The sequence below is a fragment of the Pleurodeles waltl genome, chromosome 9, assembly GCF_031143425.1.
Source record: "Pleurodeles waltl isolate 20211129_DDA chromosome 9, aPleWal1.hap1.20221129, whole genome shotgun sequence".
In the NCBI taxonomy this organism is placed as follows: Eukaryota; Metazoa; Chordata; class Amphibia; order Caudata; family Salamandridae; genus Pleurodeles; species Pleurodeles waltl.
Window position 1 is genome coordinate 331,961,182 of NC_090448.1, and position 15,978 is coordinate 331,977,159.

General features: G+C 46.3%; 1 protein-coding gene across 1 annotated transcript in view; it reads right to left on the bottom strand.

Annotated features, from left to right (window-relative positions):
* Nucleotides 1–15,978, bottom strand: part of LOC138258619 (phospholipase B1, membrane-associated-like) — a 198,627-nt gene that overhangs the window by 120,017 nt on the left and 62,632 nt on the right. Inside the window, exon 7 of the mRNA XM_069205964.1 lies at nucleotides 8,677–8,797. Coding sequence (XP_069062065.1) covers nucleotides 8,677–8,797 — 121 coding nt within the window. The remainder of the gene's footprint in view (nucleotides 1–8,676; nucleotides 8,798–15,978) is intronic.

A 15,978-nucleotide genomic window follows, 5' to 3' on the forward strand; every position in this document is an offset into this window, starting at 1 on the left:
ACTTTATTAAGGTAACAAAGCACCAAAATACTATAGAGGTAATACTCCCTTAGGAGGTAAGTAATACACAAGATATATACACTAGTACTCAGATATAGGCATATGAATAGTTAGAAAACAGTGCAAAACAGTGTAAAACACAATAGAGAACAGTGACCATAGGGGGAGCAAAAACCATATACTAAAAGAATGGAATGCGAGTGTTGGACCCCCACAAAGCACAAAGGTAAGTACCACAACACCCCCAGTGACCAGGAAAGTAGGAGTAAATCACCAGAATTTCCCCAAAGCACCCACTTAGAAGAAAAGAAGAGAATTGCAAAACCCAGCAATGACTTCAAGAAACCAACAGTGGATTCCTGAAAAAGAAGACCTGTGGAAAGAGGGGACCAAGTCCAGAAGACACAGCAGAGTCCAGTGGGGGCTAGAGTCCCTACCCACCAGGCTGAGGATGCAAAAGTTGGTCGACGGTGAGGATGGAAAGTCAGTACTGTAGCCCCGGAGTCGAAATTGAGTTCCTGGAGAATGCAGGTGATGTACCACGCCAGAAAGAAGACTGCAGTCTGGTTTCCATGTCCAGATTTCACCAACAAGCCTTGGCACAGGCAAAACACGTGGTTTGCGGAAAGTGGTGCTGGTGGGGACCAGCAAGACCCAGGAGGACTCAACCCAGGAGGGAGAGTCAGAGGGGGCCCTCAGCGTCACAGGAAGCCCCCAGAAGCACAAGCAGCATGCACAGGAATCCCACAGGACGGGGACACAGAAGTTGCAAATTGAGTTCACGCAGCACTACGAAAATGAGTCCCACACTGCAGGAGAGCCACTCAGGGCGGTGTGCAACGTAGGAATGAGTGCTGGGGGCTGGAAGTACATGATGCCTGAAGACCCCTTGGAAGAAGTGTCAGCAAGCCTTGACAGCTGCAAAAGACAGGGTGAATGGGGGTACCCTTCTTTGTTGGAAGGCAAGGGCTTGCCTCCACCCAACAGTGACAGTTGCTAAAGAGGATCAACTGAACCACTACTGACTACCACCTATGATACAGGATCCATGCATCTCAGCAGGGGAGGGGATCCACGCAGCTAGTCATCGTTGCTGTTGTTGCCTGCAGATGCAGGGGATTGACTCCTTTATTCCATGGGAGATTCCTTCTTCTTTCCTTTGCTGACTGAAGACAGGCCATCCTCAGAGGACGTACAACTGGGGAAATGTTGCACAAGCTGGAAGGAGCCGTGGGAACAATGTTGCAGGTGAAGTCTTCATCTTTGTTGCAGATTGTCGGGCCCTGGAGAGTGCGCATGCAGTTTCTTTGGCTGGAAGTCGAAGTAGAGGTTGCAGAGGACTTCTGCTGGAATCTTGCAAGCTGAATCTGAGGAACCACCCAAAAAGGGAGACCCTAAATAGCCCTGAAAGGGGGATTGGTCACCTAGCTGGGTGACTACCCATCAGGAAGGGGCTCTGACGTCACCTGCCTGACCTAGCCACTCAGATGCTCCTAGAGTTCCCTGCCAACCTTTGATTTAAGATGGCAAAAACCAGGGACCCTCTTGAGGAGCTCTGGGCACCACCCCTGGGGTAGTGATGGACAGGGAGATGGTCACTCCCCTTCCATTGTCCAATTTCACGCCAGACCAGGGACTGGTGGTCCCTGAACCAGTGTAGACTGGTTTATGCATGGAGGGCATGTGCCCTTCAAAGCATACCTGTGGCTTGAGGAGGCTATCCCTCCCAAGTCCAGTAACACCTATTCCCTAAGGGAGAGGGTGCAACATCCCTCTCCCAAAGGAAATCCTTTGTTCTGCCTCCTGGGCTTGAGTTGCTCAAGCAACAGGAGGGCAGACACCTGTCTGTAAGGTGGCAGCAGATGGGGCTGTCTGGAAAACCTCAGAAGGCTGTAGGAACAATGCTGGGGGTCCTCTAAGGGGCCCCCAGAGTGCATGGAATGATACAACCAACAGTTGCAAAAGTATTGAGATATGATTCCAGCATAGCATAGGTTCGGAGTTCCCATTATGTAGCTGAACATAGGTAGTGACCTATGTCCAGTACAAGCGTAAAATGGTGTCCCCGCACTCACAAAGTCCAGGAAAAAGTGCAGGGGTACCGCCATGCACAGGTACCTGCACCCTGCCCTCTGGGCTTGGAGGGCCTACTATAGGGGTGATTTATAGTGACCTGGTCCAGTGACTTGTAGTGACTAACAAGTGCATGCACCCGGTTCATGCAGACTGCAATGGCAGGCCTGCAAAACCCTTTGCATGGGCTCCCTATGGGTGGCAGAATTACTGCAGCAGCCCATAGGGATCCCCTGGAACCCCAATGCCCTGGGTATCTAGGTACCACATACTAGGGACTTACAAGGTGGGACCAGTATGCCAATTGTGGGATGAAAAATTACCAGCAACCAAGTTTAGAGGAAAGAGCACAGTCACTGGGGTCCTGGTTAGCAGAATCCCAGTGAACACAGTCAAATACCCTGACAAACAGGCACAAAGTGACTGTGACCACGCAACTTTCCTACACCCCTGTGATCCTCCCAGATCCTGTAATCCTTCCCTCAATGTCACCCACCCAGTCTCTATTGCATTCTAAATCCCTGCCACTTTACTAGTCCCTGTCATCCTCCCAATCTCAGTCCCACTCCCTAACCCTATCACAATCATACCCTTGCCTCCTCCCCACCTCTATCATACTCTCCATCCCTGTCACCCTCCTCTTCTATCACACTCCCAACTCCTGGCCCACCCATTCTCTATTTTCCTTCTCATCTGTCATCCCTCACAAAACTGTAATCCCATCAGTTCCTGTCACACTCTTGGCGGCTTCTAACACCATCCCAGTCCCTATCATTTTCCTCATCCATGCCACTCTCCCCATCCCATTCATGCTCCTTTGTCTATATCATACTCCCGGTTCCAGTTACCCCAATCTGCGTCCCTGCCACAATTGCAGTTCCTATTTTAACAAATGCTAAAGTTATCAACAGTCCTAGTGTAGACTCCTTTAAAGATTTAATCCAATGTTTTATCTTTTTGTGTGCAACTGTAGATTTCATCCACTGATCACTGGGTCCTCAATTCACTAGAATCCACACTACCCACGTTGGGCACTTTCTCTGTAGTCGCACTACTTTATTAAGTGTCTACTGACTTCTATTTTTTCCACAGATTGTCCTTGTTGCATTTCTTTACATGAAAAATGCAGTCTACCATTTCTTGTATTATTTTGGAGATTTTATTCATTTTCGTCGCAGTAAAAAAATCTAATTTTATTGCTTCCAAATTTTTATCAAATTATACATATGGTGCATTCAATAATTTAACTCCTGGGTCAGGGACACAATACCAGCCACCGCCACCCGACCCATGCCTGGCTACCTCCCCATCTCTCCATCTCTGCTGAACTCACAATCACTTTCACAAAGATCTCTTTCACCCTCTCAATACCTGTCACAATCTGCTTCGCTATCAACTTCCTGTATCCTCTATACTCCTGACTCATAGCATCTCGCACCAGGCATCTGTTTGATTGGACCATCTTTGGCTTGATAAAGTTCACCTCTAACATAATGTTGGCAAATCTTTGCATATCAACGTCTTATTAAGCAAAACGTCTGAAAATGCATAGCTGTTCAGCAGTTATTTTGGAGAGGGTAAGCCTCCACACACCCCTTTCAAGGATCAGGCTTGCATGACACACAATGAATGTACGTACCAGACTTCAAGATCTATGTATTGTTATCGAGTTTAGGTGCATATTCTACCTTAGATTGCAATATTTGGGCCCATTCGTTCTTTTTTCGAGGGGCAGAACTTTCCCATCCCTAACTCTGAAAAACACCGAAACAATTATGACTCCCTTGCTTCGTTCTCTCACCATGTCCAGTTTACACCACAAACAGTCAGACTTCTCCAGCCACCACTATCAACTAATGCCCTTTTGAATCAGACCAGCTATGAAAGTTTCAAACGTTTTGAAATGTCAAAAGCCATGACTGACGAAGGCAAACTTCAGGGAACAACTGGCTCCCTCTGGCACAAAAACTTGACTGGCACTGGTTCTAAGAAGATGATGTGCTATAAACAGGTAAACGTCCACGTCTTCTGTAAATATTTTGGAGCTGCAAGTATCAAAAGGCGTTCTCGCGTGGAATTGTTTATTCATAGTCATGGCAGAATCAATTTCAGTATTAAGCCTAGCACTAAAGACTGCTTTAGCTGTCTTGTTAGATTATTAATATTTTTTTGAAAAAAATACATAGAGGGGCTTTAGATCAGACCTTTTCAGCTATTCCTTTTTTGAAGTGTTATTCAAATTTTGGTTAAGCTCACAGATAGTATGACTAGACTGGAGATTTTTCATCACATCACATCACATTAGTGGCAAAGAGGACCCTCTCTAAAGACACACCCACACCACCCCTAGACTTCGATCGCGAGGAGTTGGTAGCTGACACTTCATTGACTAATTGAGAACCTCGGTGATTAGAGAGTCATCCTAACAACGGATCTTTTCCTTTTCATCAGTGATGCCTGGATGTCTCATTTTGGCAGACATTCTGAGATCAGGCAACATTTACGTTTGGTACTACGGTGTTGCTGAGTATCAGAGTGGTTTTCTGCATCATGCCATGCATGAACAAAGGCAACTTTTCATTTTCATGTATGGTCACACACGCATCAGTAGCAGTCATCTTAGTGGTTGTAACAATGACGTGGGGACTCTGTATACCACTTCTGAGTTTGTCAGAGCTATTAATGTTTTTTTTCTTTTCTTTAACGGGGGCCAGGTGGCTAGTCTAAATAAATGATCTTTTGTCTACTGCCCCTGCCAGTTCTTAATTTGTAAATAAAAACGTGCTGGTGCCCAAAGTTCTCCTCTGAAACATGCGTCAGATGCAATTAAATGTGTGAGCACATAATATACAGGCAGTTTAATCCTGAAGCCATCTTGGGCCTCTCTAATCTATTTACACCACTCCCTGCCCCTTCAGCTCGCTCCTGCAGCTTTCTGCTTTCTCCCTTTGTGACGATTTTACGTTTTTTGCCTAGTTCTGTTGCGCTCCCCTGTCCTTCCTAGTCTCCTACTACGGATTTTTTTTATCTAAACGGTTATGGGACAGTTTGAACTGTAATTGTTTGGGGACCCGATCTCTACTGGCCAGAGATCACTGTCAATACATCATTGTCAGGTGCAACACGTGTGGAGGCGCAGTTGCAGAGCTGGTCTCATTTGGGGGTGGGACCTCCTTCCAACGATGCACTCAAAAGCACCCTGTCATCCCGCAGTGCGGGACAGTTTGAACTCTAACTGCTGGGGAACCTGAGCTCTACTGGTCACAGGGACCACTGTGGATACATCATTGTCAGGTGCAACACACCTGGAGGCTTAGTTGCAGAGCTGGTCTTTTTTGGGGACGGGGCCTCCTGCCCATGACACGCTCAAAAGCGTTCCTGCCATCCTGCAGAGCGGGACAGTTTGAGCTCTAACTGCTGGGGGGCCTGACCTCTACTGGCCACAGGGGCCACTGTGGATACATCATTGTCAGGTGCAACACACCCGGAGGCGTAGTTGCAGAACTGGTCAACGCGCTCAAAAGTGCTCCTGTCACCCTGCAGCGCGTGATGCGCCTGGCAAAGCCCGTGCCAAGGGCAGACACGGAAGGGACTGGGCTGGGCCCCGTCACCTAGCTCAGTATCCCTTGTTACTTAATGTGACTGTTCTGTAGTGATTTTATAATGTGCAGCAAGTAGTGTGCTACTTGGGATTTGTCTCAAGGGATAAGTTCGGGCCGTACTTCTTTAGTCCCTTGTGGGTATTTGATAGTAGAACCATGGGCAAAAAGAAGACAATGTGTAACAAGACTTCATCGGGGGTAACCCTACAACAGTTGACTCATTTTTCTCCCGAGCTGTAAGTGTTGTCTCTAAAGAGGCCGACCTGGTAGAGAGGTGTTTGTCTCTGGATTGCACTGGCCCTCCATACGTTATTATTACTGGCATTTCTGGCACAGAAGCTGAGAAAGGAGGGCTTGATTTTATTGACATGGCTTGCCTTGATTCCACTTCCAGCCAGGGAGAGCCTGCTGCTTGCATTGTTGCATCAAAGCCCAGTGAGGAGCCGCAAGCTTGCGGTTTACTCGTATCTTCACCAGCTCCCATGCGCAAGAGAAAGGCTAGGCCTATAGGTGTCCCATTATCTCCTCCAACATGCTCAAGAGTTGGGGAGCTCAATAACATGAATATCGCACAGAACTCAGGTTGGGACGTACTTTTCTAAAAACTCACAACATCCTTGAAAGAGTTTTTGAGTCCTCTGAGAGAGAGACTGAATAAATTAGAGATAGCAGTTCGGAAAATCCTAGCTGCATCCCAGGAACAGCAGAAGTAGTCTCAAAAGGAGACTCTGCATGAGGCAAGGAGCCTTGACGTGGCTTCACTGAGTCCGTCTTTTTCCTAGGAGGTTTTTCCTTCTGAAACTACTACTCAGGAAGTGTTAAAGGCTACTGGCCATCTGCGGCTTTGGGTGAGCCTTTAGCCTAGCCTGTGCCTGATAGCCCCAGTCTCCCACCTAGTTTATCTGTCTTTACTGTACTCCAGCAACATTTAGTGAGGTCTCACAAGAGCCTCAGTCGGCTATACAGATTCCCAACCTACTGTTGATTAACCTTCCCCCTCCATGTTGCCCATATGTTGTTGTCTTAGCTGGCGTCCCCCCATGCTCAGTTCACATAATAAGGAGTGTCATTGGTTAGTTAACCATTACAATTCTGATGTGCGAGACTATGGAAATATTTTTTGGGTCCGCTGAGTCACCTGGGTTGGACCTTCTACTAAGTCCATTCGAGGCGACTGTATTATTGTTAACTTTAGGTACCCTCTAATCACAGAAAAAATTCTGTCCCAGAATTTTCAGGCCTTTGCTAGATCTCGTGATGTTGCAACTTGGCTTTTTCTTTAGGCCCTCTGTCCCTCGACAGCACACAGTTTCATCTTCGGTTCTTTCAGCATTAAAAACCTCTGATGATATTAATGTTGTGTGTAATAAGCATTTTGAACCGTTAATGGACCTTAACGGTTTGGATTGACAGTATATGGGCTCTCAGAAACTAACTCTATGTATTATAGGTAGGGAAGTAAATTGGGGACATTCCAGTGGGACTGCTGTACATTCTATCACTGATACATGCTCCCATGCTCCCGCTTTTGAGGTGGATGCAGCTAATACTCACCTACCTCTGCAACGTAATATTTCATTTGGTAGGGTTCAAGTGAGAGAGCTGCATGTCGACGATCCAAGCGAGGATAAGCATTTTGCTCTGATTAGTTGGAGCGTAGCTGTTAAGATCCCCAACCCTAAATGGCTTTCTTTTGTTGATAATTTTGATGTTGTTGTTCTTCAGGAAACTTGGGACGTTTCATCCGTTGTCTGTAATGGTTTTTCCTGTTATTCTCGCCCAGCTGTTGCCTCTCCGCATGGGAGAGCCAGTGAAGTCCTTGCCATGTGGGTTAAGCATAACCTCACAATAAAAGTTTCAGTTATGGATATGGGTAGTTCCGCTTACTAGGCCTTGCTAATCCGGGACTGTAAGCGTTCTTTTAACTTGTATCTAGTGAATTTTTATAATATGTTTTCAAACTCCTGTAGTAATTTATTCGAGCAGTTGTTTTGTTTTATTGCAGGTTTAAAGTCACAAGGAGAGCGTTTTACTTCCCAACTGCAAATTTTAATTTGTGGGGATTTCAACGCAAAAATGGGTATTGATTTTATAGAGCCTTGTTCTAGGAGGGGGGTCTCAGAAGTTGCCCCACGGGATTTGAGGGGGTCTGAATTTGAGGGGTTCAGTGGCACGGTTGGACTTGGTAGATAACCGAGTAGTCCTGGAGTAGAGCCTGGTAGGCAGTGGGAGTTGCTGTCAGAACTGGGTAATTGTGACATTTAATTCAGTAGTCAGTTAAAACCAACTTTATTATCCCTGGGTGAGCCCAAGAAATATCACTGCTATAGGCAGGGTCTTTTTGAGCTAGGGTACTTATGCAGTCTAGAGGTCCTGGTTACCAAACAGTGGTAGTGGGCCTACGAAGCTCTAAAGTCTAGAACGATATGTCGATAGGTCAAAGGGAAAGACTCTGCTAATACCAAACATGGGGTAACATGTGATGTGATCGCCAATTTGAGGGGGAGAGAAAACAAGTGAACCACAACTTTAAAAATGAGATACCAGGGCAATGAGTTGTATCTATTGCATCTTTTTCTAGTCAGTGTTTGCAATAATTGTGTTTACAGAGCAATGCGTTAGTGAGATGGGCGTGACGGCCCTGACAGTGTGGGCATCAAATCTCAAATGAATATTATTTTTATGCAAAGTTACTGGATGGGTCCAACTGTGTTCTCATTCTGAGGCAAACTTCAGAGTTCTTCACATTCTTATCTCTATAATATAATTAACACAATTTCCCTGCGAATGATGGGTTTTCTTCTCTACGTATTTGTATGGAATAATATGGCATGGATTGCTGGAGCAGTGGGCCTTATCAAACGTAATGAAAATAGTTCCCCTGTCTCACTCTTGGGTAGTAAAACACAGTCTAACTGAAGGGCAGTGGGTCCCTAATACACCAGGGGCCCCCTGCAACTGCCACACTAATGATAGCGACGCCCACTGTTAAGTCACTTACTATGTATTGGCTCCGGTGACTGCCAGATTGAGGCCAGTTTGCTCCAGTGGTGCAGCTTTACTGCTCAGGGTCCTGTTCCTTGCATATCCCACGAGATCAGGATTGAAAAGCCTGAAGATATCTAAAATTAATACAAGCAGTCAGGTCAGTTGTACAGAGTGATCCTTATTACGTATACAAGCCAGGAACTCTAGGAATAGGAACTGTCACGGGTTATAACATTTCAATGAAAGGCACTAGAGGGAAGAGTACAATTGGATAAAAACTCTATTTCCCACCATTCCTACATATTTACTAATTTTCAGGAGGTGTCCATTTAAAATCATGTTGGGACCAAGCTCCCATTAAGGGCCAGGTCAGGATTACCAAGGCACAAGTGAGAAGGCAGCTGTAAAACCTGAGAACTGAGATCTTCATAAGACTACAAAACCAAATAAAACAGTTTAACTCAGTACTTTACAAGGCACAAGTGGGAAGGCTGCTGTAAAACCTGAGAAATGGGATCTTTATAAGACCACAAAACCAAATAAAACAGTTTAACTCAGTACTTAACAAGGCACAAGTGGGAAGGCAGCTGTAAAACCTGAGAACTGAGATCTTTATAAGACTATAATACCAAATAAAATAGTTTAACTCAGTACTTAGTATTATAAATGGGCAGCTATTTGCACTTCTTTAATTTGGAAGGGACCTGCTTTAAATAGGAAAAAGTGTGAGTTCTCAGTAGTAAACAGGTGCTCTGGGATAGTGAGTATTTACATTAACAACAATTCAGATGTCATACAGGCATAGAAAGCAACAGCCCAAAGCACCTTTGTAGGAAGCTTGCTCTGTATATACTATATCAAAGTGAGATATAGTGTGCACAGAGTCCAGGGGTTCCCCAGAGGCTTAATAGAGGCTAAAGTAGATAATGCTAACGCTCTCTTTTGTGGTAGTGTGGTTGAGCAGTTAGGCTTATTAGAGGGTAGTGCAAAGCATTTGTTGAACACATACAGACAATAGAAGGAGCACACACTCAATGACAACTCCAGACCAATGGTTTTTATATAGCAAAAAATATATTTTCTTATTTTATTTTTAGAACCACAAGATTCAAGTTGCAGATAAGTACCTTAAAAGTTTCGTTTTTCACACAGGTATCAACAGTACTTTGGTTGAAATATGTAAGTAATACAGTTTTTGAATTATTGGCAATAATCTGTTTTAAAAATGGATACGTAGTACAATTTTCAGAAACAGTTCCTGGGGGGGAAGAAATGTTAGGTTGTTTTACAGATAAGTACAACACTTGCAGTTTCAGTGTCTGGGTTTTAGGAATTCCACTGGTTGGGGTTCAAGTTAACCCCAAACACCCACCACCAGCAACACGGGGCCGGCTGGGTGCAGAGAACAAATTTGAGCAAATTTAACATGGGCTCCTATGGAGACAGGGAGTACTTGGAATCTGGCTCGGAGGGCAGACCAGGGGGGATTAGAAGAGTATTGGAGGGGACACAAGTAGGCACCAAACACACTCCCTCAGTGGCACAGGGCGGCCAGGTGCAGGATGAAAACAGGGAGTCAGGTTTCCAATGCTGGTCTATGGGGAAGCCCCCAGGGGTAACTCAGAGGCTGCAGGCAAGGTCCCAGGGAGTGTCTCGGGCACACCACCAGTCGGGTATGGAAGAGGGCTGTCTGCTGAACATTGAGGCACTAGGGGTCAGTTTCTCCAAGGCCTGGGGGCGTGGGTGCAGTGTGTTCTGAGGCATCGGATATCTTCGTCTGGAGCTTCGCGGTCAGGGGGGTCCTCGGGATTCCCTTTGAAGGCTTCGTCGTGGAGAGGACAACCCAGGGTGGGCTCTTGCTCGCAATCTCCTGGGGACCATCTCTTGCAGGGTGGGCCACCTGGACATGGGCCGTGGGCGTCGGGTGCACAGAGGTCGAGACTCACACATCCGGAGTGAGGTGGGAGTCCTTGGTTGTAGGTTGTCTTTATACAGAGCTGTTGTCCTCTGGATTTCTTGGACCTTTTGGGTCCAGGCAGTCATCTGGAGTTGGCAGAGGTTGCTGGTCCCACGCATCGCTGGTCTTTTTGCAGGTTCTTTGAAGCAGGAGACAGGCCGGTAGGGCTTGGGCCAAAGCAGTAGTCGTCTTCCTTCTTCTCTGCTGGGGGATTGAGCTTAGCAGTACTTCTTCTTCTTGCAGGTCACCAGGAATCTGGTAAGCTAGGGTCAGGGAGGCCCATAAATCCTAGATTTAGGGGCTTTTTCGGAGTCAGAGGCAGTAGCCCTACAACAATTGACTAATTTTTGGCCCGAAAGGGCTACACCCTCCTTGTGCCCACTCCCTTAGGGGAGGGGGTACATTCCTATCCCGATTGGTCCCTGTCCTCCAAACCAAGAGGGAGGATTCTGCAGGGAGGGCATATCCTCAGCTCTGGACATGTTAGAGGTGGTCCTGGCTGGGGTGGTCACTCCTCCCTGTTTTCCTTAATTTTCCCACTGGACTTGCTGCCAAAAGAGGGGCTTTGTCAGGGGGTATGGGATCTCCTCTAGCAGGAGTGCCCTGGGGCACTGAAACCCGAGGCTTGAGCCTTTGAGGCTCACCGCTAGGTGTTACAGTTCCTGTAGGGGGGAGGTGTGAAGCAACTCCACCCAGGACAGGCTTTGTTTCTGGCCACAAATTACACAAAGGCACTCACCCCATGTGGTCAGAAACATTGTCTGAAAGCAGCAGGCTGGCACAGACCGGTCGGTCCTACAGTAGCAGTTTGGTGAACATACAGGGGTCATCTCTAAGATGCCCTCTGTGTGCATTTTTCAATAAATCCCACACTGGCATCAATCAATCAATCAATCAAAAAAATGTATAGAGCGCGCTACTCACCCGTGAGGGTCTCAAGGCGCTGGTGGGGGGGAAGGGGGTCAGGAGGGTTACTGTTCGAACAGCCACGTCTTGAGTTTTTTTCTGAAGAGCAGGAGGTCCTGGGTCTTGCGGAGGTTGGTGGGGAGGGAATTCCAGGCCTTGGGGGCGAGGTAGGAGAAGGATCTACCTCCGGTGGTGGTGCGTTGGATGCGGGGGACTGTGGCAAGTGCGAGGTCGGCGGAGCGGAGGTGGCGAGTGGGAGTGTGGAAGTTCACTCTTTCGTTGAGGTAGGTTGGTCCGGTGTTGTGGAAGGATTTGTGTGCGTGGATAAGGATTTTTAAGGTGATCCTCTTGTCGATAGGAAGCCAGTGAAGGGATTTGAGGTGTGACGAGATGTGTTCATGGCGAGGGAGGTCCAGGATGAGGCGGGCGGCTGCGTTCTGGATTCTCTGGAGTTTGCGTTTGAGTTTGAGTGTGGTGCCGGCGTAGAGGGCGTTTCCGTAGTCCAGGCTGCTGCTGATGAGTGCGTGGGTGACGGTCTTTCTGGTCTCTATGGGAATCCATTTGAAGGTTTTTCACAGCATGCGGAGTGTGTTGAAATAGGAGGAGGTGACGGTGTTAATTTGCTGGGTCATGGAGAGGGAGGGGTCCAGGATGATGCCAAGGTTGCGTGCGTGGTTTGCCCATCAGTATGGGTTTATAGTGTTGAGAAGTGTGATACCATACTTCCCAGTGTTCAGTGTAGCCATTATGGAGCTGTGAAGTTTGTAATGACAAACTCCCAGACAATATACTCAATATGGCTAATCTGCACTTACAATGTCTAAGAATGGACTTAGACACTGTAGGGGCATATTGCTCATGCAGCTATGTCCTCACCTGTGGTATAGTACACCCTGCCTTAGGGCTGTAAGGCCTGCTAGGGGGGTGACTTACCTATGCCACAGGTAGTGGTTTGTGGGCATGGCACCCGGAGAGGGGTGCCTTGCTGACTTTGTCTTTTTCTTCTTACCAGAACACACAAGCTGCAAGCAGTGTGTATTTGCTGAGGGAGTGGTCCCCTAGGGTGGCATAATACATGCTGCAGTCCTTAGAGACCTTTCCTGGCCACAGGGCCCTTGGTACCATGTGTACCTTTTACAAGGTACTTAACTGTGTGCCAGGGCTGTGCCAATTGTGGAAATAAAGGTACAGTTTTAGGGGAAGAACACTGGGGGGTAGCTATACCAACAGTGGCACTTTCCTACAACCTTCAATTACCGCTACTGGCTCACTTGATGCAGTGTCTTTTATCTATTATTTTAGGTGGGCTTTGATTTCCCTACAAGAGCAACCAGGTATGAGCTACTTCTTCAGCCTTTCTGGGTAATTGTGAAGTCCCCTTAGAAGTATCCTGCTTACTGTGCATCAGTAGGTGTTTCATGCAGGACTGTAAAACCACTCCTCAACCACAAGATGACTGCAGTGACTCCCCACATTCTGCAGCGGCTGCTCATTTCAGTAGCTACACTTTCGTTATACAAGCCTTCATTTTACACTTCCAATTCTACTTGATGGGTAAAAAGATCCTGTGTGGTGGCTAGCCACCACCTTTGGCTTTCCCCACTTGTGGGATAAGGTGATTAATTAGGGCTAGTGGCTCTCTTGTAAATACAGGTGATGTGCTGCATTACCCAAGGCCCTGTGTTTTCACATAAAGGTCTTGCTCCTAAGATAAATCTTAAAATGTACTAGTGGTGGAGGTATGATCGGAGGGCAAGGGGAGGGCGTAGTTAAAATCAGACGTGTTTTCCTTACAGCTCAGCTGCCCCTTACTTCCCACATGGGGCAGATGAAGAAGGAAGAAAAGGCTACCTAAAAAGAAAGACTCAACCTGATTCGGCAAGAGAAGGTGAGATAAACGTTGATGGCTAGTTAGTGAGTGGTTTCTCTAATTTCATTGAACAAGGCTGAATTGTAGAACAGTTGTTTTGTGTCAATAATTTTTCTATATGTGTCTACTGGAGGCTATGATTATTGCTTTAGGAAGTTGTCCTGAATTTTTATTGTGCAATTTCCTGAGGGTGCGGTGCTGGATGTAGATTAAGGGGCATATTTATATACTGTTTGCGCCAACTTTGCATTTTTTTTTTTAACGCAAATTCAGCGCAAACTTAACTCCATATTTATATTTTGACACTAGACCCATCTAGCAAAAAAATATTGGAGTTAGTCATTTTTTGGATGCGTGAAACCACCTTGCATCAATGAGATGAAAAGTGGGCATTCCCGTCCAAAAAACGACTCAAGGCCCTTAGCGCCTTACTTATCCTCCCATGCAAAATTGGTGCACAGGGGAGGCAGGCCTAAATAATGGCCCTAAGCCTGTTTAGCACCATTATTTAATGCCTGGGTCAGAGCAGACTTGAGCTGACCTGTGGACCCATTTCCATGGTCAAACGCTATGGAAAGGGCTCAAAGGTGCCCATCACAAGCCCCAGAAACATCCCCACCCACACCAGAGGATAGTGGGACCCCATCCCAGGTAAGCAGAGGTAAGTATTTAAAAACATTTTTAGGTGCCATTGGGGGCCCTGAAATGGCCCCCCTACATGGCACAGGGTGCAATGGCCATGCCCAGGGTACACGTGTCCCCTGTGCTGGTCATTGGGGTGGTGGGTATGACTCCTGTCTTTTATAAGACAGGAGTCATGTGGTATGGACGGTTTTGCATCAGGAAATTACGCTAGGTTGGAAAAAGGCATTTTTCCTGCCTCTAACCAGCCTAGCCTCATTTTTTGAGGCAAAACTCCCTTCCCCTGTACCACCACCCCACTCTGTCTAACTTCATTTTTCCTGATGCTAGCCCAACAAGTGCACCAGCTTGCGGGATTCCATAAATCTGGTGCCGCTCTGGAATGGCGCAAGCCGAGGCTATACTTTTTGACACAAAACTGCGCAAACAAAGTTTTTCGTTAAAAAGTATAAGTATGGGCCTAAGTGCTTTCTTCATCCTGCCATTTGATCATGCTGGCTTGGCCACCTGGTAAGGCCGAGTGGTTTGAGTTCTGGCCTGCACTTTTGTGTGTGGTGCAGTGTGTTGTCCTTGTGGGGATATGGGTGTTGCCTGTGGAAGGTGGAAAAGATGGGAGAGTTCGTTGTGCTATGTAGTCTAGTAAAATTAGGTGAATGACTGAGTACATTGTGTATACCTGTGCTTGACAGAGCTTGTGTGGGAGTTTGAAGAAGGGAGTGGTTAAACTTTCCATTTTTGTTTTGTCCTGTGCCTTGAATGGTAGAATTTGAGATGGCGGGAAACCTTTTTTTAGAAGGAAGCTAATGGGTTCCATGCTCTGGCTATTGCATGACTGAGCATCTGTCACTACATGTCTTGCATTAAGAAATATGTTGTCATTGTGATTATTAAATTATAGGGCTAGGGCATCTTGTCCAAAAAGGTCTCAAGATGTGCACATCTTGGACCATTGTGAATAATAGTCATAACCTAGTTATCATGTTTGTTTGTTTTACATGAGGTGGGGGAAGCCTCATCTTTTGATCCATCACAGAGTTTCTATGACTTGTATTTGTTGTCTTTGTAGTTATGCGTAAAAATGTTATAGTTTGGTTGTTGTTGGGTGGATGAATGAGCTAGACTTGCGGAGATTGACGGTAATGTGAATGATTGTTTCTATACTTTATACACAAGGGAATGGCTGTTTTAGTTTTGTTGTTTGTATGAAAGAAGCGGTATAGTCCGCTCTTAATTTGAACTGGTTGAGACCCACCAGCACTAATATTTCGGGACTGGCACTTACTTTTCATCAATAACTTTCATCCTGGGCAAAATAGAGAGAAACACAAATGGAGCAGAGGATGATGGAAAAACTGTTTGAAATGGAGAAACAGAGATGAAAAGAACATGCAAGAGTGAGATAATGGGTCAGGGTGTCTCTAGTGGTACATTAAAGAGGCATTTGGCACCCTGACAGTCAGAAGTGTCGTCCATCTGGTTCCAAGCAATTACAAAGTGTATGCATTAACCTGTGTGTTTCACCTGGGCCACTCTGCAGGGTCACCCACTATTTATTTGCCTTCACTACCCTATTTTTGCTGAGTGATTTGTGTTGGCTTTAGGCCTCTGTGCACTTTACTCCTGCTAACCAGTGGTAAAGTCCTTGCGCTCTCCCTTTAAACATGGTATGATTGGTATACAACTAATTGACATATTTAATTTGCTGATAGGTCCTTGTAAATGCTACATGTGGGTTTCAACACTCATTGTGTCACCCACTAAAGTGGCACTGTACGTCTGTCTCAGGCCTGCCACGGCAGTCTGTAATTTTAAACTGCCATTTCAACCTAGCAAATAGACCTTTTGTCAGGCCCAAAATTTCCTTTTTAAGACATGTAGGTCAGACCTAAGTTACACCTTCAAGGCCCATAGGGCAGAGTGCATTGTACTTAAAAAGTGAA